The sequence below is a fragment of the Heloderma suspectum genome, chromosome 5, assembly GCF_057233095.1.
Source record: "Heloderma suspectum isolate Gila_16-S chromosome 5, 16-S_ref, whole genome shotgun sequence".
NCBI lineage: Eukaryota > Metazoa > Chordata > Lepidosauria > Squamata > Helodermatidae > Heloderma > Heloderma suspectum.
In genome coordinates, this window is record NC_139462.1 from 123,471,799 (window position 1) to 123,494,125 (window position 22,327).

At 44.1% G+C, this 22,327-nt stretch overlaps 1 protein-coding gene across 2 annotated transcripts in view; it reads left to right on the forward strand.

Moving 5' to 3' along the window:
• LOC146344359 (janus kinase and microtubule-interacting protein 1) overlaps positions 1-13,989 on the forward strand; it is a 97,878-nt gene extending 83,889 nt beyond the window's left edge. The window contains exons 4-5 of one of the 2 annotated variants that reach the window (XM_084859984.1): positions 10,114-10,275; positions 12,663-13,989. In XM_084859984.1, coding sequence (XP_084716110.1) covers positions 10,114-10,275; positions 12,663-12,725 — 225 coding nt within the window. In that variant the 3' untranslated portion in view covers positions 12,726-13,989. The remainder of the gene's footprint in view (positions 1-10,113; positions 10,276-12,662) is intronic. The other variant, XM_084859986.1, reaches the window with a different exon arrangement.
• Positions 13,990-22,327: the final 8,338 nt, after the last annotated feature.

Sequence of the window (22,327 nt, forward strand, 5' to 3'; positions counted from 1 at the left end):
TCATCCCCTAGGGATGATTTAATCCAAACTGGATGCTTTCCAGGTCCTGTCAGCTTTCCCCCAGGGTTTAGTTTAAAAGCTGCTCTGCCACCTTTTTTATGTGTAGTGCCAGCGGTCTGGTTCCATTTTCGTTCAAGTGGAGTCTGTCCCTCTTGTACAGGCCCAGCTTGTCCTAAAATGTTCCCCAATGCCTAACAAATCTGAACCCCTCCTTTCTGCACCACCATCTCATCCATGCATTGAGACTCCTCAGCTTCGCCTGTCTAACTGGCTCTGAACATGGAACAGGTAGCATTTCAGAGAAAGACCCTGTTGATTCTCCTGGACCTCTCAGCGGCTTTCGATACCATCGACCATGGTATCCTTCTGGATAGGATGTCTGGGTTGGGAGTTGGAGGCACTGCACTACAGTGGTTCCGCTCCTACTTGGATGGCCGATTCCAGAAGATGGTGCTGGGGGATTATTGCTCTGTGCCATGGCAATTGTGCCATGGGGTTCCACAGGGCTCTATTTTATCCCCCATGCTGTTTAACATCTACATGAAACCGCTGGGGGAGGTTATCCGGAGGTGTGGGTTGAGGTGCCATCAATATGCAGATGACACCCAGCTCTACCTCTCTTTTTCATCAAACCCAGGTGAGGCAGTGGCTGTTCTGAACCAGTGCCTGGGCACGGTAATGGACTGGATGAGGGCTAATAAACTGAAACTCAATCCAGACAAGACGGAGGTACTGTTAGTGGGTGGTTCGTCTGCCCGGCTAGGTGATATTCAACCTGTTCTGGAGGGGGTTGCACTCCCCCTAAAGGATCAGGTTCGTAGTTTGGGGGTGCTCTTGGATCCAGAACTGTCACTTGAGGCACAGGTGAACTCAGTGGCATGAGGCACTTTTTATCAGCTTAGGCTGGTATACCAACTACGCCCTTATCTGGACAGAGATAGCCTAGCTACAGTTATCCATGCTCTGATAACTTCTCGTCTGGATTACTGCAATGCGTTATACGTGGGGCTGCCTTTGAAAACGGTCCGGAAACTTCAGCTGGTCCAAAATAGGGCAGCAAGATTGTTAACAGGGACTGGCCTGCGAGCTCATATTACGCCAGTACTTTTCCAGCTGCACTGGCTGCCAGTCCATTTCCGGGCCCGATTCAAAGTGCTGGTGTTAACATTCAAAGCCCTTAACGGCTTGGGGCCAGGTTACCTGAAGGATCGCCTCCTCCCATATGTGCCTGCCCGGACCTTAAGATCAGCATCAGCGGCCCTTCTCCGTGAGCCCCTGCCAAAGGAAGTGAGGCGGGTGGCTACTAGGAGGAGGGCTTTTTCTGTTGTGGCACCCCGGCTCTGGAATGAGCTCCCTAGTGAGGTTCGCCTGGCGCCTACATTGTACTCCTTTCGGCGCCAGGTGAAGACCTTTTTATTTTCCCAGGCTTTTTAGCTTTCTAAATTTTTATCTTTGCTGTTTTAAATCTGTATTTTAAATTCCTGTAGTGCTGCTAGGTTTTATTGTGGTTGTATTGTTATATTGTGGTTTTAATGTTCTATATATTTTAAATTGTTTTATTGTGTGTTGTTTGGTTTTAATTTTTGTGAACCGCCCAGAGAGCTTCGGCTATTGGGCGGTATAGAAATGAAATAAATAAATAAATAAAATAAAAAATAAATGCCACCTTGGTGGCCCTGGATTTCAACCTCCTACCTAGCAACCTAAATTTGTCTTCCAGGACCACATGACTACATTTCCCTACATCGTTGGTACCAACATGGACCACGACCACTGACTCCACCCCAACACTATCTACTAGGCTATCTAGATGGCATGTGATATCCATAACCTTCTCACCACGCAGGCAATTCACCATGCAGTCTACACACCCATCACATACCCAGCTGTCTACGTGTCTAATGATGAAATCTCCCACTACCACAAGTCCCCCTCCCCCCAGAGGGACATCCTCGGTGCAAGAGGATATTTGTTCATCTTCCAAGGAATGGGTCCCTTCTAAGGGATCATTTCCCTCTTCCTCAGAATGATGCCCTTCTTCCCCAAGACCTGCATTCTCCATGACAGCAGAGGAGCTGTTGTCCTGGGAGTGGGACACAGCTAATGGGTCCTTGAAGGTCTCATCCACCAACCTCTCTGCCTCTCTTAGCTTCTCAAGGTCAGACTCAAGGGAACACCCTTGTTCCCTGAGATCCAGGAGTTCATTACACCGAGCACACACCCACAACTTCTGTCCAGCAAGTAGACAGTCATACATGTGGCACTCAGTGCAATACACTGGATAGCCCCCTCCCCACTGCTGGCTTTCTACCTTCATAACTGTTCTTTAATTTGGGTTTGTTTTCCCTGAAAACTTAGTTTTTTACTACAAGAAGGTGGGAAAATTATTTATAGTTATTTATTTACAGTTACTTACTGTGAGTACAGAATAGGGAGGAAAGAGTCAACTGCCCTGGCTTCCTCACCCTGTGGCTAAACTTGCACAGTTGCTTAACTCGCTTGTTTGCTGATACTTTGCCCCTGGGGCTGAGGTGCTTCGTCACTGGGGCTCTCGCTCTCGGAGAGCTGGCTCCCTTGCAAGCATGCCTCCTTATATAGATAGGCCCAACTGCTGCTGCAGTGAATCTGATCGGAGGGCCTAGTTTGAAACGCAAGGGAGACTGTGTGAACTCCTGATCAGCACTGGCTTTCGGCGGCTGGGAATGTAGATCAGTTGGCCGCCCAAGGAATGGTGATTCCTATTTAGGAAGGAGGACTAACAATCACTATTGGGAGACCGATTGAGGGGAGATCCTCTATTCAATTGGTCATTGGAGGAGATAGCACACAAAGGGTAGGTGATTTGGGAAGGCTGTGGCTTGCAAGGTCTGGATCCTTTTTTGTGTGTTTTTTAAAACTTGAATGATATGCTGAACCCTTAAACTTGTTTTATTTGGTGACCTGCTCTTTAAGGCCTGAGCCTAAACTGAGCCCTATCTGAAGCTAGCCTGCACTTTTCCCTGCTTTAAGAAGACTCTTATTCCCCCTTTCTAAGCTTGGGGTGAGTTTAAAATATGCAGCTGAGGTTCTTTTCAACCACGCAGTGGTCTTTGTTAATGAAAGGCTGCAAGGCCTGTAAGTTCTTGCTGGATTCCCCCCTGATATTTAGCGCTGTCTTGTAAGTTTGTAAAGGGTTGAGGAAAAAAGGGGACCAACCTCCCTCCATGTTTGAGCTATATTTCCCCTTCTCCTTGGTATGCTGGGAAAGTGTGTGTAACAAAGAGCACATAGGTCAGGAGTGGTCTTTGTCTTGCAAACTGACCTAGTCTCTCTGCTATAGAATGTTAATGGGTGCCTGGCCAGATGTTGCCTTCTGATTTTGTTGTTCAGTCCGACTCTTCGTGACCCCATGGACCATAGCACGCCAGGCCTTCCTGTCCTGCACTCTCTCCCGGAGCATGCTCAAGTTCATATTCATTGCATCGGTGATGCTATCTAGCCATCTCATCCTCTGCCGTCCCCTTCTCCTTTTGCCTTCAGTCTTTCCCAGCGTCAGGGTCTTTTCCAGAGAGTTTTCTCTTCGCATTAGGTGGCCAAAATATTTGAGCTTCAGCTTCAATATCTGTCCTTCCAATGAGCACTCAGGGTTGATTTCCTTTAGGATGGACTGATTTGACCTCCTTGCAGTCCAGGGGACTCGTAAGAGTCTTCTCCAGCACCACAGTTTGAAAGCATCCATTCTTCGGCGCTCAGCCTTCCTTATAGTCCAGCTCTCACAGCCATACATTACTACTGGGAAAACCATAGCTTTGATTAGACGGACCTTTGTCGGCAAGGTGATGTCTCTGCTTCTTACTATGCTGTCTAGGTTTGCCATAGCTTTCCTCCCAAGGAGCAAGCGTCTTTTAATTTCATGGCTACAGTCACCGTCTGTGGTGATCTTGGAGCCCAAGAAAGTAAAATCTGTCACTGCTTCCATTTCTTCCCCTTCTATATGCCAGGAAGTGATAGGGCCAGATGCCATGATCTTCGTTTTTTTAATGTTGAGTTTCAAACCAGCTTTTGCACTCTCCACTTTCACCCTCAACATGAGGCTCTTTAGATCCTCTTCGCTTTCTGCCATTAGGGTGGTATCGTCTGCATATCGGAGGTTGTTGATAATTCTCCCAGCAATCTTAATTCCGACCTCTGATTCATCCAACCCGGCATTTCTCATGATGTACTCTGCATATAAATTAAATAAGCAGGGTGACAATATGCAGCCTTGTCGTACTCCTTTCCCAATTTTGAACCACTCGGTTGTTCCATGTCCGGTTCTTACTGTTGCTTCTTGACCCTCATACAGGTTTCTCAGGAGACAGGTAAGGTGGTCTGGTACTCCCATCACTTTCAGAATTTCCCACAGTTTGTTGTGATCCACACAATCAAAGGCTTTAGCGTAGTCAATGAAGCAGAAATAGACGTTTTTCTGGAATTCTCTTGCTTTCTCCATGATGCAGCGAATGTTGGCGATTTGATCTCTAGTTCCTCTGCCTCTTCGAAACCCAGCTTGTACTTCCGGTAGTTCTCGGTTCGCATATAGCTGAAGCCTAGCTTGTAGGATTTTGAGCATCACCTTGCTGGCATGTGAAATGAGCGCAATTGTGTGGTAGTTTGAACACACTTTGGCGTTGCCCTTCTTTGGAATTGGAATGTAAACTGACCTTTTCCAGTCTTGCGGCCACTGTTGAGAGTTCCAAATTTGTTGGCATATTGAATGCAGCACTTTAACAGCATCATCTTTTAGGATTTTAAATAGCTCAGCTGGAAGACTGTCATCTCCGCTAGCTTTGTTGTTACTAATGCTTCCTAAGGCCCACTTGACTTCACTCTCTAGGATGTCCGGCTCAAGTTCAGTGACCGCACTATCATGGCTATCAGGGACATTCAGATCTTTCCTGTATAGTTCTTCTGTGTATTCTTTCCACCTCTTCTTAATCTCATCTGCATCTGTTAGGTCCCTGCCTTCTTTGTCTTTTATCATGCCTGTCTTTGCACAAAACGTTCCCTTGAGATCTCTGATTTTCTTGAAGAGATCTCTAGTCTTTCCCATTCTGTTGTTTTCCTCGATTTCTTTGCATTGTTCATTTAAGAAGGCCTTCTTGTCTCTCCTTGCTATTCTCTGGAACTCTGCATTCAGTTGGATATATCTTCCCCTTTCTCCCTTGCTTTTCGCTTCCCTTCTTTCCTCAGCTACTTGTAAAGCCTCCTCAGACAGCCACTTGGCTTTCTTGCATTTTTTTTTCTTTGGGATGGATTGAGTTGCTGCCTCCTGAAGAATGTTACGGACCTCCGTCCATAGTTCCTCAGGCACTCTGTCTATCAGGTCTAATCCCTGAAATCTACTTGGTGGAATTTAGTCTGCCAGGATTTTCTCAAAGAACTGACTTCCCTTTCTCTCTCAGAGACTTAAATCAAGTCACTGAAGTTTGTGAGAAAAGGATTTACCGACTGTTTGGAATGTAACTTGCCTGAGAGAACAAGATTGTCAGGCCACTAGAAGAATGAGTGTCCCCTCAGACCTAAGGGCAAAGAAGATTTTGTAGGTTTTGCAGATGGAGAGAGAGGAAGAAGACAGGCAGTGACGGTCCCAAGGAGATTTCCACATAAAACCGCAAACCCCTGCCCCGACACCCAACAGCTGGAAACTGAAATTGAATACCCGTTCTTGAAAATCAAGGTCAGAGAAAATGAGTATTCTTGTTTAGTTAATACTGGTACCAGTTATTCTGTGTTGAATACTAAAGAACTCCCCCTCTTGGGATGCCGGGAGTGGGTGATAGATATTGATGCGATCCGAAATTATCAACCTCTTAGTAAAGAAGTCATGGTGTTTAGAGGGCCCTTTAAAACAGACCATGCTTTTATACTAATGGATCATAGTCCTATAAATTTATTAGAGAGAGATTTGTTAAGAAAATTTCGAGCTGAAATCAAATGTGATCCTGACAACTCGTGGGTTTTCGCTGCCATCAACTCATTTGATGGCTCTTACTGAAGGAGGGGAGCCAGAATGTTTCTCGCTCCCAGAAGCGCTCCGGGACATTCCTTTAACATACTGGGCTGAAGAGGCAAGAATAAAATGTGTAGTTAGATACTGAGGCTTCCCAAAGCATAAATAGTATTTGGAGGGTGCCAGATGGACGGTTAGTTTTTCTCAAAGCACAAAGAAAGCAGGCCTGGCTAATGTAATATACAGACACCACCTGCTGGGTCACTCTAGAACTACAGCTCTAGCCGTTAAATATCTAGGGCCTGGTTTGTGCCTAGGTGTCACCAGGCGGCAAAGCGTATACTCTCTACTTGTCTCACTTGTATGAAAGCCAACGCCTGAGCCATCCCACCCGGACTGAAGGGGGGATGGCCTTAGGCCCAGCTGCCATTTGAAGTTCTCCAAACTGACTTTGCCCACATGTCAAAGTGTAATAGCTTTCAATACCTGCTTGTGATAGTGGACCAATTGTCTGGCTAGGTAGAGACATATCTATGTAAGCGGGCCACAGCCTTAGATACAGCCTGCCGGCCATTATTGAAAGTGACCTGAGCTGTCATTTTGCTGCAGAAATCATACAACAATTGGCAAAACTCTTGAACAGTCATCTAAGCAGGTAGGGATGAAGAACTAACTGAATATGTTTCTGAGCTGCAGCAGCAGTTTTTTCATCTCCAAGTGTACATAATAGATTCACAGCCTTTGCCATTAGATGTTCCCACCCACAGGTTTCATCCTGGTGATTGAGTGTACATAAAGGCCTAGGTGGCAGACAGCATCAAAAAATGATGGAAAAGGCCATACCAAGTTCTGCTGGTCACGCACGCTGCTCTCAAAGTAGCAGGTCGAGATTCTTAGATCCATTTCTCTCACTGTGATGCGGCTAAAGACACTGTAACAGGCAGCCCTGAAAGGCCAGGGCCAGAAGCAGCTGACATCACAGGACCAAGCTGCATGCTCCCTCACCAGTGAACAGGGGGACTTGAAGCAGACGATGTCAGAGTTCGAGAGAACAACGCTAGCACACCTGACCACAACTGTTTCAGAAGAGGAAGCAAGTGAGTCAGAAGATTAATTAAAAAAAACATTGGCATAGCATCTATGGATTCAAGTAGCCCGTGGTTAACTGACACTTGGGTAGCTGAACCGATCGGTCCCATTACTATTAGTTTCAAAAGGCAGTACAAGCATAAGAAGTGAGGTAAGGTGATTGTGCTAGTAACCTCTCCCTTATCTGAAAACAAACCCGTAAACCTTTCAAGATGAAGATAAACATCATCAGCTTTCTGATTCTGCTTGGACTAAGTTCATCTGTCACAAGAAATAGTTTTTTGCAATTAATGAACCAAGTGTGTAAAGACTAGAATGTGTCTGATTGTTGGCTATGTAGTCATGTACCAATACATTCAGCAGGGGACAAGCCAATGATACCGTACCTGTTGAATGAAACTAGAATGACAGCTCCGTGTTATTTAGTTTTGAAAGGTAATGAAACATAGCAGGATGAGCATTGCAGTAGATCTGACTATGTACAATTGGCCATTGAAGCACAAGGGAAATATTGCTGGCAATGTAATGGTACAAAACTAAGCTTGGGACGTAGTACATGTGAAGTAAATTATAAAATAAATGGGGCTTTTACGAATGGGACTTGGCAAAGGGACAAATCCCCATCCTTTACAGGTTATTATGTGCAATGGATGATGTCACAGAGGTGTAACAAGCACATTTACTCTGAGTCATGGCTGCCTCAACTAACTAGACATGTTATGGTTGTACTCACGCACCTGCGCATAGTCAAGGTAGAGCCCCTCTTGTTAGTATCCCAATGGCAGTTAGCATAGTCTCCAAGGTTAAACTTGATTTCACCTGGCCTGAATGGCCAGTCTGCACTGTCATTAAGTGCTGAAGTTATTGCTCCCCTGTGCGTCTCATATGCTGCTAGTGGTCAGCGAAACATGAACCATCGTCACTGTGACACCTCAGTTCAGTTTAATGGGCAAAACTAGACTGTAGAGGCCGATTCCTCTGCAGAAATTGTGGCTGACCTAGTTAGCAGCTGAGAAGCAGTCTCTGACAATGTGCCTTATCCCTTTACACAGAATGGCACCATTTCCAATATAAGGCAGCCATCAAGAGTGTGGTGGTTGTGTGGACACACAACAACAGTCATGGTCCATGGCAGTGTGCCTCTAGTCTTGGCATACCAGGTATGCGAATTATCACAGACCTTCCCCAAGGCCGCCAACGCGATAAACGCAGTTGGGCTGCGTTCGGTCATGGCATCATACCTATTCATAAGATTGCAAAAATATGATCAGATCATCACTTTAGTTATTATTGTTTGCATAGTAATTGCTATTCCTTGCTTCGTGCTATGTATCTATCTATCTATCTATATCTGACAAACAAAGTGTTGTATCCCCCTGACAGGCCTCCCCTTTCTTCAATAAACACGTGGAAATTGAAAGATACTATCAACAACTACTCCGGACTATGTATGGTTCAACTGCTCCATCAACTAGTCCTTTGTATTCTAAATGACTCTTATACAGGGAACGTTTCTGGTGAATTTACCTTCTGGTCGGGCTCCAGGATGAGTGTTATTGGTTATCTAGTCACTTCTCGAAATCTGACCCATCTAGTTGACCATCTTGAAGCAGGCAATTGGCTTGATACCTATCATCTCCCGCTGACTTTGATTTTGAAATTTTTGCACCAGCAGATGTATATCACCATTGATTCTATACCAAATTCTGCAGTTGAAATCAGGTCTTCTAAGATCAGATGGTCTGAGAAGGTGGATGAGATGCTTACTAAGTTGTTACACTCAGACCACTTTTATAAGTTTCGCTCTTCTATCCTTGCGCTGGGACCTAATGAGGGAATCCTTGACATATATGAGTCTTTGGTTGATGAACTAAAGGGTTATTTAACTGTCAGGACTGTGGGGACAGCTCAGCCTCATAACTGTAGATCTCAGGGTTGGTTTGATGGGGACTGTATTCAAGCCAAGGAGGCCCTGAGTGCAAAATTTAGCAAAATCCCTTAGTGGTGTCACTAGCGGAATTAATCCTCGAAAAAAATGCTATAAAACCCTACTTAAGCAGAAAAGGAAACATGCCCCCCCAAATGGGGTGGGAACAGCGTATACACACAGTCAGGTCCAATGATTCTGCCACTTTCTGGCATCTGACAGCAGCGCACCCCTCCCATGGTCCTGTACGTCTGGAATGTCATATATCTGCTCAGAGCTGGGAGGCATATTTTTCAGCGCTATATGCAGGAGAAGAGGCTCCTCCTCCCTTTCAGTTGGAGTGTATTTTTGATAATCTACCTAAATGCCCCCCCACAGCGTGAGAGATTATTGATCTGATAAATCAACTTAAATTAGGCAAGGCTCCCAGCTGTGTCTATATACCCCCAGAGCTATTTAAAAGTAACATTGCCTGGTGGGCTCCAATTCTTGCAACTCTTTTTAATTATATAGATCAGTATGCACGTAGTCCCCCAGATTAGGGTTTGGCTATTATTATTCCTTTCTTTAAAAAGGGAGAGAAAGATAATCCTGAAAATTATCGACCAATTAGCCTTCTTACCATAATTCATAAGTTTTACGGCGGACATCTCCACTCAAAACTTTTAAACTGGATGGACCACGAGAATATCTTGGCTGATGAACAAGCCAGATTTAGATCTGGTTGCTCCACTTTAGACCAGGCTTTAATTTTACAACATTTGGTGGAGAAATACACAAGCACACCAAGGTCATCTTTGTTTGCAGCATTCATAGATCTTAAAGCAGCTTTTGACTCTGTTTCCAGAAACAGACTCTAGTCAAAATTTCAGGCTTCCATGGTTGATTGCTGCCTATTATTTCTTATGTGTAAACTTCACAAAAATACCATCTTAAAAATTAGATGCAATCCCAGGGGCCTGTCTGTCTGGACCCGTCTTAGCCTCTAATGCTGTTAAGCAAAGCTGCATATTAGCCCCCTTGTTATTTAATTTTTATATAGATTCGCTAGTTAGAGTCCTTAACCATCCTGATTTTCATCCACCTAGGTTAAGTAACAGGCACCTAACTGTGTTATTATATGCAGATGATGCAGTCACCTGTTGGTCTGAAGAGAGCATTATGGGCTTTGGCACAACATTGCTATAAAGAACATCTTCACATTAATTATCAAAGAACAAAAATAATGATGTTTGCCAAAAGACCAAAGCTATACAAGTGGTCTATCAACAATCACGAAATAGAGCAGGTAACATTCTTTAAATACCTAGGAGCTGTCTTCCAAGCCAATGGAGGATGGAAGGTGCATGCGGACTTTGTCAGCCAGTCAGCCCATAGGAGTGCTTGTGCTATGTTACATTTGTTTTGCACTAGAGGCGGCCACTACATTCTAGCAGCAATAAAGCTTTTTAAGGCCAAAGTGATAACCCAGCTTCTGTACGGTGTACAATTGGACCATACTCCACTTTTTCCACCCTCGAAGTAGTTCAGTCCAAATTTTTGAGGGCCATCCTCCAAGCGCCACGGTGCCTTTCCAATGCAATTTTGCGTCTGGAGGCTGGACTTCAAAAGGTTGAAACCAGGGCCTGGCTTGCAATTTTTAACATCTGGCTGAAGTTTATTTTTTTCCCAGTTGGCTTGGCCCCACTAACTCCTTATGATAGTTTTCAGTCCACATGGTCCAATAAACTGTATCAAAAGCTACAGTCCTATGGCCTTTCCCCTGACAATATCTCCCGATGGGATACGAGGCGGCCAGGGGGCTAATTAGACAGCATCTTGCTGACATAGACCATCAGCAGGATTTAGGATCAATACCCAATCCCGGCCTTTATGACAGAATGCTCTGGCCTTCTAAGCTGGCAAAATATCTTGTTATACTCTCAATTCAAAGATACCGTAGAGCCTTCACATTAGCTCGCAGTAATTCACTTCCCTCAGCTGTCCTTGAAGGCAGATATGGAAAATTTCCATATCATGAACGTAAGTGCTCATGTGGATCAGGGGAGATTGAAACAGTGTCTCATGTTCTCCTGTAGTGTTCTTCTTATCGGGATGCACGTAAAAGCTTTACTGAACCATTTTTAGTTAATTTGCCAGGATGTCCAGACACTTTTAATATTTATTTATTTATTTATTTCTGCATATCACTCTTAATGTTGCCAAATTATGTGCAGTAGCAATTAAAATACGCCAGGCCTTAATTTGAGGTTTTATTATGTATAACTTGTGCTATGTGCTCTTCCTCGGTTTAATTGTTATTTTCTATGGATTTTGTATAATGTTATAAATCTGTTTTATAATCTGTTTTTTTTGGGGGGGCCGCGGTGGCTTAGTGGTTAAGATGCTGAACTGCAGACCGGAAGGTCAGCAGGACAGCAGTTCGAGACCCGAGTGCTGCGTGATGGAGTGAGCTCCGTCTTCAGTCCCAGCTTCTGCCAACCTAGCAGTTCGAAAGCAAGAAATTGCAAGTAGATAAATAGGTACCGCTTCAGCGGGAAAGGTAACAGTGTTCCGTGCACCTCAGTGTTCAGTCATGCCGGCCACATGACCACGGAAGCATCTTCGGACAGCGCTGGCTCTTCAGCTTAGAAACGGAGATGAGCACCACACCCTAGAGTCGGACACGACTGGTTGGGGACACCTTTACCTTTTTTTAATAAATCTGTTTTGCCGGTCAATTGATCATAATAAATTATTACTTACTTACCCCTGAGGAATTCCATGCTGGAAAATCCACAAGACCAAGCAATATTTTCCAAGCACCACCTTCTGGAGCTGGCCATCAAAGTAGGAGCAGAACCACTGCAATGCAGTACCCCCACCCACACACTCGTAGCTCAGACAGTCAGTCCAGAAGTTTATCATGGTTGATGGTATCAAAAACCACTGAGAGATCCAGGAGTATTAACAGGGTCACACTCCCGCTGTCTCTGTCCCGACATAGGTCATCATACAGGGTGATTAAGGCTGTTTCCATGCCAAAACCCAGCTTGAACCCCAAGTGAAATGATTCCAGATAATCAGTCTCATGCAAGAGTGTCTGGAGCTGGTTGGCCACCACCCGCTCAAATACCTTGCCCAGGAAAGGAACATTTGCCACCAGTCTGAAGTTATTAAGATCTTCCAAGTCAAGAGAGGATTTCTTCAGGTGTGCTCTGAGGAATGGAGAAGGTCAGAGAGTGGGGAAGGAAGGGGGGAGCAGGAAACCACATTGTAGGCTATAGAGATCCTAAGACTAGCTATGTCCAAAATTCCCCTGCATTAACTAGCGAACTGCAACACTGCCCCATTCCTGTAACTTGCTGACAAGGTTGCAATATTCCCAACAGTAATACCTGTCCTCCTTCGTCTGTGCAGTTTAGAATGTGATGAGGGTGGAGGCAGTTGTGCCTCTTCAGCAATCAAAAGAGAAGGGGGGGAGGGGAAATTCCACAAGATACCCATTGAGGCAGAGAAATTAGGGGTTCTTCAGGTTAAAGAGCCCTAGCTACTTGGCTGACTGATGCTGGATTTAATTATGAAAACTCAAACAATGACAAAATTATGTCTCATTGACAGGAGGATGGCCTATCAAATTGCTTAAAAGATGTTAGTTTGGGAGTAAACCAGACTGACAATTCTTCTTCCTCTCAGTTTAGGCAGGCTGCTGAATGCATTTACCTAGTGACCCTTCTCAGGCTGGCATCTGGAGCATAATTACAATTTTGTAAGTGATATCCAAGGAATGGAAGAGCTCAAGGGATTAAGTCTGGAGAACAATGGGCTTGCCAGAGAGGGGTGATGCCCTCTCTGTACATACTTCTGTTTTAAGATCCAAACTCAAGAGCTTTTAAGATTGCAAAAATACTTCTGTGCTTTTCCCAAGCTAGAACGAAGCCTCTTTTTCCAGGCACAGACTACTACATCACGAAAAGTGCAATATTGTGGTGTTTGGTAACACTATGCATCTAAGTGTAATGTTCTTCATATATGAATAAAAAGCTGGGCTTCTGTGTGTTTAGATTTTGTTCATTGGATTTGGAAATGGTTGTTTTTGGGCGAGGCTGGACATAACAGTTTTAGAGGAGTGGGGCTTCTTTCAGTCCATGTGTATCTTATCCATCCATGGTTGCAATCTGGGTTTTTGTTTTGTTTTTTAAACTGTACTGCAAATGTATAGCAGCTAGCTCTGTATAGCATGACTAGCCAGCATTTCTAATGCCACCAGAAACCCCCCTCCACAATCCCCAGAGCAGTTCTCTCCAACCCCACTCTGACCTCCAGTATCCTCCCCTACCACCTCCGCTTTAAGGCAATAAATAAATGCATAAACTTTTAAATTTCACTTAAAAAATAAAAAATGGACAGCATTCATGAAACATGGGGATGGGTGCAATGCTGATGGATGAACTAGCATTCAGTTTGCGAGTATGCACTTTTGTCATCTCAGTTGTAAAGCTGGGAGGAAAAAGCTGATCTCCCCTCATGGATCAAGGAACCATTCAGAGCTCTTTTTATATTCTATCTGTCTCTCCTCCTTTTATCTAATACCATATTAAGCTATGAGCTGTGCCATGGCTGTGAACATCTTTTGCATCCTTAAGAAAAAATATATACTTTTTTCCTTCTTGGCATATGATGTGTTTACTATTTAGTTTACTATGTGTTTACTGTCTGTAGTGTGGAATTCCCTCCCTAGTGACCTCCACCATGCCCCCTCTTTGATGAGCTTCTGCTGGGCTTGAAAAAACTGGCTGTTCAGGCGGGCATTTGGGGTGGGTTAGGGTTTTTTAGAGCAGTGTTGTTTTGTTATGTTGTTTTGTTCAGTTCATTATGTAAATTTGTTATTAGTATTGTATGCCACCTAGAGTGGCTGGGTAGCCAGCCAGATGACCGGCTAATAAATCAAATAAATAAATAAACAGTTCAGTGCTAAGATGAAATTGTTAATATCTGTTCTTCAAAATAAAAATTGCTTTTCAAATAATCTTTTGTGTTTGCAAGAATATCTTATTAGCATTGTTGTTTTAGAACAAAGCTAGATGTATTATTTTACTGTGTTGGAGACATTACCATTGATTTTTGATACTTTTCACCTGAACAGGCAGTTCTGGATGGAACTGCATCGGCCCTAAAGGTGCTCCTTGATCCAGCCTTTCCTTTAGAAGCCAAGGTGGCAGGAAATACCTTTCACTAGCTGGTGTACTACCTGAGACCTCTTGTGCATAGAGACAGTCTAGCCACGATTATCCATGCTCTGATTACTGCATTGCTGCAGTGCTTTACTTGGAGAGCTGTCTCTGAAAACAATTTGGAAGCTTCAGTTAATGCAGAATGTAGTGGCTAGACTGACAGTGCTCACATGGATCATATCTCACAAGTCTGAAAAGAACTTAACTGGCTTCCTGTTTGCTTCCAGGCCAAATTCAAAGTGCTGGTCCTTGCCTTTGAGACCTAAAGGGCTAGTGACCCAAATACTTGAGTGAGCACCTCTTCCCATATCAATCTGCCTGCGCTTGCATGTTAAGGTCAATGCCTTCCTCCAAATACCTCCTCCATGAGAGGTAAGGTGTGTTTCAATGAGGGAGAGGACTTTCTTGGCAGTGGTACAGCTATGGAATACCCTCCCAGAGAATTATGCCGGAATCCAAATTTGCTGTCTTAGGCACCACTCAAAACCTATTTTACCCTGGCATTTTAAAAGAATTTTACTTTTGTAAGTATTTTAAAGTCTCTGAACTTTAACTGCTCTGCTGTTAATTGTCTGCTGGTTATTTTGTATGGGCAGTCAGTCTGCCTACGCTATTGACATACCGGCAGCATCACGGACCTTCAGCACTACACCAATCGTGTTAGCAGACGTAATGCGTTTTACATTGAAACCCATCACAGCCGCTTAATGGAATTGCCAGACTGCTAGAGGTTGCTTATGCTAGCGGTAAGTCAATAGCATAAGTGGACCAGCAGTGTTAGATTTCGTCCTATGTATTTATTGTTTTGTTTTAATATTTGTAAACCACCTTGAAATCATAGATAAAGGTAGTATATGTATCTTTTAAAGAAAGAAATAAAGTACATTTTAATTCTGAAAACTCTTGCAGGATTCTAAGCTGATATAAGAAAAACAGGAACTTATCAGGACAAACCAAGAATTGCTAGAAAAGGTATTTTAAGTGAATGACATCTTCAATAGTTGAAGTGTTCATTGCTACAAAATCAAATTCACAGTGACACTTTAAGGCACTTTTGCAGTGAAAATTTTGAATGCTATAAGTGTGTGATTGGTAGATATTAGCAGGATAAAAGTTTTAAGAGCCTTCAGAGAAAAAAAATAGCACATGACAGGGGGTGGGAGCAATAGGATAACAGAATTATTTTCAATGATGATGCATCAATATACATCATCTTAATTGTAGTTCTGTTAATAAATATCATTTTAGCATAAAATACATATGGTCAACCCGCAGCCCTTGGCCACTTCCTCTGCATCCTGTCAACCCTGGTGAGCCTTGCCCACTTTTCCCAATGTCCAGTGGATGAGCCATCAGCTGGGCAGGGAACATCAGCTAATACCAAAGGGAAAACAGTGGTCTTGATTGGGGCCACTAGGAGGGAGGATTTTACTTTGCCCCCCAGCAATCCTAATCAAGATTTTTGTTTCTAGAAGCAAGGAAACCGCTGTTTTGATCAGGATTATTGGGGAGTGGGGGTGGCAGTGAGTGAATGTGTGCCTATGTCTTGGGCCCACCCACCACCAGCCCCACCTATTCATACTGCTCCTGATGGGTTCTGCAGGGGTCAGAGCAGCCCCACAAACCGAAAAAAGTTGCCCACCCCTAGTATAAAAGCAATGCAAGAAAACATTACAGCCAAGACTGATTGCTCTGAAACAGCGGGATATGAACTGCTTGGTAGCAGCAAATCAAATGCATATCTTTCTCTTAGGTTCTTGCTTTTCCTGCCCCAAAGAGGAACACTTGAGACTCAGAGTGGGAGGGAGTTGTGCAGTATTGGCAAAGATCTTTCTGTGCAGACATGATATTAGTTTCTAAGACCCCTGCAATGACGTAGGCTGGCCTTAACGCTCCAGGTGCCATCGTTACTGGAAGGGCACTGCGTAATGTTAGGTTCACTTTTTTCTATCACAATTTTCATGAGGGATTTCTACACACTTCCCAAAGTGTTTATTTAAAAAGAAAGAAAACGACAAATAGTCTGCCAATTAAAAGAGATGCAAAGATTGCTGTTTTCTGCACATTCTCTTTGACGCTGCATGCATTGCCACATTTGTTTTGTGAAGACTCACTTTCCCAGGACTCACAGAGAGTATTCATCATTCTTTATCCTTTGGGATAGCCCCTTCCATCAGTAGGCAGGGCCAACATGTTGCCACCTCCTCTAGTGGGAGGGATATCCCTGTTCTCCTGACCCGCCCTGCTTCCTGGCAGTACTGACCCCGGGTATGCTAGCCTTCCCCAGGAGTGTGCCTTGACCCCAGTCAAGGGGTGTTTCCTGTCCCCTGTGTTTCCCAGCACAAACCAAGTAGTGTCTACTCAGAAGTAACTCTCATTGTGCTCAATGAGGTTTGCCGAAGGTCAGAATTTACAGGGATCCCTGTGAACTGAATACAGAGTTTAAAGCTTGCAAAGCACTTCAATCTCTGTGGCTTGGTTGATTGCCTTAGGAAGTAACTACTTCACACCTTCCTTATAGAGATCCTGCGGTTAGAAAGGGGACTGGTTTCCCATCCCTGTGTGTCCCGCCCCCCTTTTCCAGCACAAGCATGTGTGTCTCTACTCTCAAGTAACTCTCATTGTGCTCAATGAGGCATGCTCCTGAAATGCAGGTGCATCTGGACCTTCAGGGGAAAGGAGAAAGGGGGAGAGAGAGTGTGTGTGGGGGGAAGCCTCTCTTATTGGTTGAGTAGCCCTGGCCAGTCAGTGGATGTTCACTCCAGCCTCCACCCCCACCAGGAAGTATGTTCTGTGAAGAGATGTTTAGCGGTGTGGAGCACTCGCTTGTGGAGCCCTGCATGGACCAAAGCGCAGCAAAGCTGATTCCTTTAAAAAAAATCCAGTACTCCTCCATTCGCTTCTCCTTCCATTGTCGTGGAGACACGGCCCTACTCTTCTTCAAAGTGCAAGGAGACAGTGGAGAGATAGAAATTCTTTACAAGAAATTAGAAGGAAGGATAAGGATTAGATTGCTATGTCACAGTGCTGTGAACTTTAGCAAGCACATGTGATTTTGGAAAGCTAGAAAATTCCCTGATCAGGGACAGAATTGGGCATAGCCTACTGGATCACCAATTGCAAGAACACCTGCTCTGAAATGCCTGGGAATAACCCAGGAAGCACAGTCAGGCCTCAAAACCAAATTAAAAACCCTAAGACTACAAGCAGCTCCTGCAGTACACAGAGTCAGGAAAAACCCAATCAAATCAAAGCAGGGACAAGTAAATCAGGGTTCTGCACCAAGTGTGAGCTGCATCTACTGTGGCAGGCAGCATGAACAGAGAAAGGCAAAGTGCCTGCATTTGGCCAGTGATGTGCACCTTGTGGTAAACTAAACCACTTCCATAGTGTGTGGAGAGAGAAAAAGGCAAGGGGGATGTACTAAGACATGTGCAGGAGGCTGTAGACTCCACAGACAGTGCTGAGGATATGGAAGTCATGACAGTCTCTCTGAACTTCAACCCATATCAAGTCCAGACTCTGGGTACATCACCAGCAAAAAGACTGTTTGTAATAATAGTATTGCACCAACAACCTGTGAGATTTCATTTGAACAGTGGAGCATCATGCAATGTGATCCCCCAGCATGAATTAGATTCTAGCATAACCATTAGGCAGAGCAGCTGCTCCCTGATACTGTACAATAAGAACACTATGCAGACATCAGGGAAATGCAATCTGCCACTAACAAGTCTCCCAAACAACAAAAGGTAACAAATTACATTTCTAGTTTTGAAGGAAACAGACCTACCCACCCTTTTAGGTAATGCAGCCATCCAATCAATGGACTTGATTGCACCAGAATTTTGTCTGTGCAATACAGAATTCTCTCACATCTTGGACCATGGAACTATCCTGGAGAAGTATGGAGGTGTTTTCAAGAGTTATGGTTGTTTTGATGGAGAGCTACAACTAGAAACCGACCCACTGATAGACCTGCTTGTTTGCCATGGAGGAAAGTCCCAGGGACATTGTATGAGCCTGTTCATAAAAAACTAGACAGTTTGCAAAAAAGGGGTATCATCACTCCCTGGATAAGCAGCATGTTCGTAGTAAAGAAGCCATCAGGAAAACTGGGGATCTGCATAGAGCCCAAGCCATTAAACTTAGCCCTCAGAGGATGCCATTACCCATTGCCTACAATTGATGATATTCTGCCTGATCGCTCTAGACCCACAATACTCACTGTATGTGATGTCTGCAATGGCTTCTGACATGTAAAGCTAGATGAAGGGTAAAGCACATTGACTGCATTGTCTACACCTTATAACGTGGCCATTATAGATAGCTCCGCCTTCCCACGGGCATCTTGCCAGGAACCGAAGTGTTCTACTTATATACCTGGTTTAGTTTCCTTACAGAGGAAACTAAACCAGGCAGTAGAAGGATTGCCAGATATGAAGATAATTGCAGATGACATCCTGATTATAGGAGAAGGGGCTAATGGTATAGAGGCAGAACATGACCATAATTATAAGCATCTCTCGTTCTTCCAGCAGTGCAGAGAGCAGAACATCAAACTAAACCCAGAAAAAATTAAACTCAAACAGTGGCAGGTAACATACTTAAGACGTGCTAGCAGCTGAAGGAGAAAGGCCAGATCCCAGCAAAGTAGAAGGAGGGATGTATGAGAATTCCATTATTGGGGTAAAAGCTCAATGGATTTTTCCAGTTTGGCCGTGCAGATTTTGTTCACTCCCCCCGCCCCGGCATTGACTCAAGCTGCATCGAGTTGAGCCAATAGGATTGCTTTTTCTAATGGTGGCAATTTGTGCCCCCCCCCCCAATTCTTTCATGTTTTCAAATTTTCACCAATGGAGACATATTTTTAATTCCCACAGTTTTCAAAATAGCATGAATTTGGGCTGAATTGCACTAATATAGGGAAAAGTTATGCTAATGATTCTGAGTGACATAAATTTGGTTTTGTGGTTCTTGTTTTTATTACTGCACAAGTATCAGTTGGTGCATTTGCTTATATTTCTCATCTCTTTTAATGTAAGCTGGAAGGCTTTGGCTTTGAGCATGTTTATTATGGGAATGAAAGATGTTCCCCACTCCATCCTCATGATCTCACTAGTGCTGTAATTACTGTCTTGAATCGTACAGTTGTTAGTGGAGAAGAGTACCCCAGCATAAGGATATCCCCTCCATATTACATGTTCTTTTGTCACTTCTCAGTGACCCTTCCACTTCGTTGCCTCCCTAAACATAGAAACTTTCCCCTCCAACTGCTTCAGGGAGATTTGCACAAATTCTCTGCGCCTACTGGCAATAAGTAGTGAGGTTTGGCAAATTTGTGCAAATTTCCCCAAGGGGGGGGGAATTCTACAGAAAAACCTGTACTCCGCTAATGAGCACATTTCCACTCAGCAGAGTAGCGGAGTAACCTTACTCTCTGACAGAGGATTGGGAGCTCCCTGGCTGGTCAGGGGTTCTTTTTCCCCCTCACTCTTCCTGCCTGCTCCCGGCCCATATCGAAGGGATTTTGCAGCTCAATTCTACTATCTAATAAAGTATTTGCAACCCCTTTATTTTATGTTTTCAGGTCCTGAAAGTTGTCATACTTAAAGTTGTCATAAAAGTCATACTTTTAATTAATTTAATGGCCCTGGGATATCTAAAACAAGGTTGGAGTAGGCAACACAGTGGCTTTACATCTCTGAAGTGCACTGGAACCTTAGTTCTGCATGTTTTTCAAATCATCCCAAAATTTCCATTTCTTTCAGAAATAAAATGGACATACAACAGGAGCTTTGGTATCTGTGAAACACTGTACCCAAGAGCTGGGCCTGGTTGTGGGTGTATTTGGTGGGTGGCAGAGAAATTTAGTTAATGTGGGTTCAGGTGAAAGAACTGATTAAAGGTTTGCAGTAGAAAATGGTGTCTTTTTTGGCCCTGAAATACAAGCATTTCCTACACATTTGAAAGCACAAAGATAGGATTGCCCAGTGAAGGAGCAGTTCCCTCCGTTTGTGGTGGCTGCGCTGGGGAGAGCTGATGATTTCCCTACAGTGACTCATAAGGAAATACAATTTCTTTCATCCAAGTAGGCTATGCCTCCAGCAGCACCAGCAGCAGCACCCACTGGTTTCTGAGATGGAGAATGAATCTGGCAACCATCAACACCGCTCACACCACCACCACGGTGTGTGAACTGGAATGGTGTCCCCTACAGTCCACCCCTGATGCTGACCTGTGGAGTCATTTTCCTTTCATCAGATTTCCCCAGACAGTTAATACTTGACATGACACTGAGACAGGGGAACTGAATACTATATGCATAAATCAATCATAGGCAACGTGAGTTCTATTGATATTTATTATATTTATGAAGGACAGAAGAGAGGCAGTGCATACACATGCTCATAAATAAGCATCACTTTGGTGTGGTCCAATGGCTGACCAAATCTGTTTAGCCAGTGAACACAACTGAAACAGTCAGCTACTCCTCCAAAGGGGAAGGAGTCAAGTCATCGTTGAGGGCAGCTTTCCTCTTGGTCAGTAGTCTAGGCCAATGATGATTGCATTAGTTCAAGGCATTATGAGAAGCATGCACTACTATAACAATGCAGACACACCTTTGCTAGCAGCCAGTCTAGCTACTGCTTTGGGATTGGGACTGTGTTGTTGCAAGAGCAGCACAGTATGTTCCAAGTTTTCCAAGTGACATTTCAGGTCAGCACTTGCATTTGGAAAACAAACAGTCAGTAATATGATATTACAATGACAACTGGAGAATGGAGTGCAATATAGGTATCTTGCCTGTGCATGTTTGAAGTACGCAGAGGAAAACCCCAACTATGCTGCCCAGGGGATGCTGGAATTCATGTTCTTTTCTTAATTCAACTCCCATCAGCCTTGTTAGCATGGATAATGGTTGCAAAGGCTGGGAGTTGAGATACAAAAGGTCCATATTCTACTTTCTGCCAAACTGTGACCCATACATAAACTACAGAAGAAGAGCCAGTGAAAACAGCTCTTGGCTGACTACTACTACTTCTCATTAACGCAGTTGTCCTAGAACTGGGATGTAATATACAGTACACAACTTCCAGATGATGATGATGATAATGACGATGATGACGACTACAACAACTTTGCAGATAAGAGCACAGTTGACATTCTAACTTACGTGCTTTCCTCAGGGCACCTATATCTTCCAGCTGACCCCGATTGTTCTGTTGTGCTGCAGAGTCTGCTGGAAGACCCTGAACCATGGTGTGCCACTATCTGGCTCTGGATCTGAACCTGAGGAAGAACCCAGACCACTGTCAGCTGATACTTCCCTCTCATGCTCTTCTTCATCCTCCTAACTCCCATGATGGTCCTCCACCTCCTCAGGCACAGCAGATGCAGAGCCTGTGCAGTCCTGCACAAGACGCCCCACACCCACTCCCTCTGTAGAAAGGGATGATGTGCTGCTGCAATGGAGACATAAAAAAGACAGTTTGTTCTCTGTCATGCTGCTGTTCAGAATCCTAACAGAAGCATGCCCATCATCCTCATAAATGAGAGAAAGGAATAAAAGAAATGCCTAAATTTCAAACCAAATTACATCAGTAATGTGGAAAAAGAAGTAAAAAAAGACCATTCCAGCTTGGAAAACCATTCCAAAACACAAAAGACCATTCCAAAACACAAAAGACCATTCCAAAACACAAATGACAAAAGTTCCAGACTGTAACAGTGTTCTTCTACTTGCAATCAATTTTGTGCAATCTCTAAATTTGCACAAATTGAATAAAAACCATAAAAGTTGCGTTACGCAGTACCCATGTTGTGGGCGAGGAAGACAAGCCATCCAGCTGTCTCCCATATTGCCCTGACTCGGCAGTAGAATGGTGGTAGGTTCATTAGGGTGATCTTCCCATGTGTCACTTCCAGTCCCATCTTGAAGGAGGACTTTAATCCCCTCCATTTGGAACAGGTTTGTTTCTTCAGGAAGTCTGAATGTCCTTGGTCAACCATCCTATGCCAAATTTCCTACCAATTCTTTTTGTTGATGCATGAACTACTGCCCATAAATAGGCTTGCAGCCTCACTATTTTCGTAAATATGAGCAGCATCTTTACCTCTCCTTTG